The 1,398-nt window shown below is 47.9% G+C and overlaps 1 protein-coding gene across 1 annotated transcript in view; it reads right to left on the bottom strand.

The window, feature by feature from the left end:
* Positions 1 to 599: 599 nt before the first annotated feature.
* The window catches only part of gsx1 (GS homeobox 1), a 1,248-nt gene continuing 449 nt past the window's right edge, over positions 600 to 1,398 (bottom strand). The window contains exon 2 of the mRNA XM_036581043.1: positions 600 to 1,055. Within this exon, the coding sequence (XP_036436936.1) occupies positions 676 to 1,055 (380 nt within the window). The 3' untranslated portion in view covers positions 600 to 675. The remainder of the gene's footprint in view (positions 1,056 to 1,398) is intronic.

Below are 1,398 nucleotides of genomic sequence, written 5' to 3'. Positions count from 1 at the left end.
CTCTCTCTCTCTCTCTCTCTCTCTCTCTCTTCACATATATATATATATTTACAGGTGAGACGGCGCGCGCGCAGGTGTGTTCCATAAAACAGGTAACTTAAGCCAAAAGTCAAGACACTTCAGACTTAAGTTGCATGGCACACACCTAAAAAGAAGGTTCTCCAAGGGTTCTTTGGCAAAAGCAATGGTTCTATATAGCACCATGAGGTCTGCGTGCGTGATTATTTGCATGGTGATATGTTTCCTCAGATTGATGGAGAATGTGTTGTGTATGGAACCAAAAAGGGTTCTGCTGTTGTAAACAAGCTATCGTAAAAGCAGCAGAACGTTTTTTTGGTTCTAAACAGAACCATATACAAAACAATGCTTATATATGAAAATGGTTTAGTAAAGCACCAAACAGGGTTCTGCTTCTATATACAAGCTTTTTTGGTGCAATATAGAACCAAACACATTCTCCTTCAATCTGAAGAACCGTTTCACCATGTAAAGAACTATTTACGCATGCAGGGGTTCTTTACAGAACTCATGGGTCTGAGTTGAGCTATTACCTTTGCTTAAGAACCCTTGGAGAACCATCTTTTTTGGGTGTGTAGCCACCGGCTGTTTGTTTGTTTGTTTGTTTTGTTTTGTTTTGGCTGCTCTGTAAAGTCTCTGCGTGCGTCGAGACGCGTTTCACGGACTGACGGACAGATCTGCGTCCTCTTTCCCCGAGGATGAAGGTGACCCCGGCGCGTCCTCCTCTTCCTCGGAGCAGCGCGCGGACGACAGGGACGACGAGCACGTGCAGGCGCGCTGCTGCTGCTGGTGCTGGTGCTGGGCGCCCGCGCGGTGCGCGCCCCCGCCCTTACCCTCCTTCTTGTGCTTGACGCGGCGGTTCTGGAACCAGATCTTCACCTGCTTCTCGGACAGGTTCAGGTAGGTGGCGATCTCGATGCGCCGCAGCCTCGACAGGTACATGTTGGAGGTGAACTCGCGCTCCAGCTCCAGCAGCTGCGTGCTCGTGAACGCCGTGCGCATGCGCTTGCTGCTCTGCAATTGGCTGCTGCTGTTGTCTGGAAAACAAAACAGAATAAGAAAACAAATCCATCAGTTGGGAACGTTAGCTGTTAATGGGCGCGCGCAAAAGTGCGTTGGACCAATTGAGTTTTGGTGACTGTGGTCAGAGTTAAAAGCTTAATAAGTGACCTCTGGGCTGTTTATTTGGTCCAGCACCTTTGATTGCGCAATGTGCGCCGGATCATCATAACTAACAAACTGGTAGCTGCTTTTAGGTCCAATTACGCACGAGCTTTACAGGTGTTTGCGCTCTCATAACTTCTCTAAAGTTCTAGCTTCTCTAAAGTTCTAGATCTGGACCATCCTAATCTGGCTTCAGAGCATTGAATCTAATAGGAC

The sequence above is a fragment of the Colossoma macropomum genome, unplaced genomic scaffold (assembly GCF_904425465.1).
Source record: "Colossoma macropomum unplaced genomic scaffold, Colossoma_macropomum, whole genome shotgun sequence".
In the NCBI taxonomy this organism is placed as follows: domain Eukaryota; kingdom Metazoa; phylum Chordata; class Actinopteri; order Characiformes; family Serrasalmidae; genus Colossoma; species Colossoma macropomum.
The sequence above is the reverse complement of the archived record's forward strand: the minus strand, read 5'-3'. Positions and strand labels throughout refer to the sequence as shown.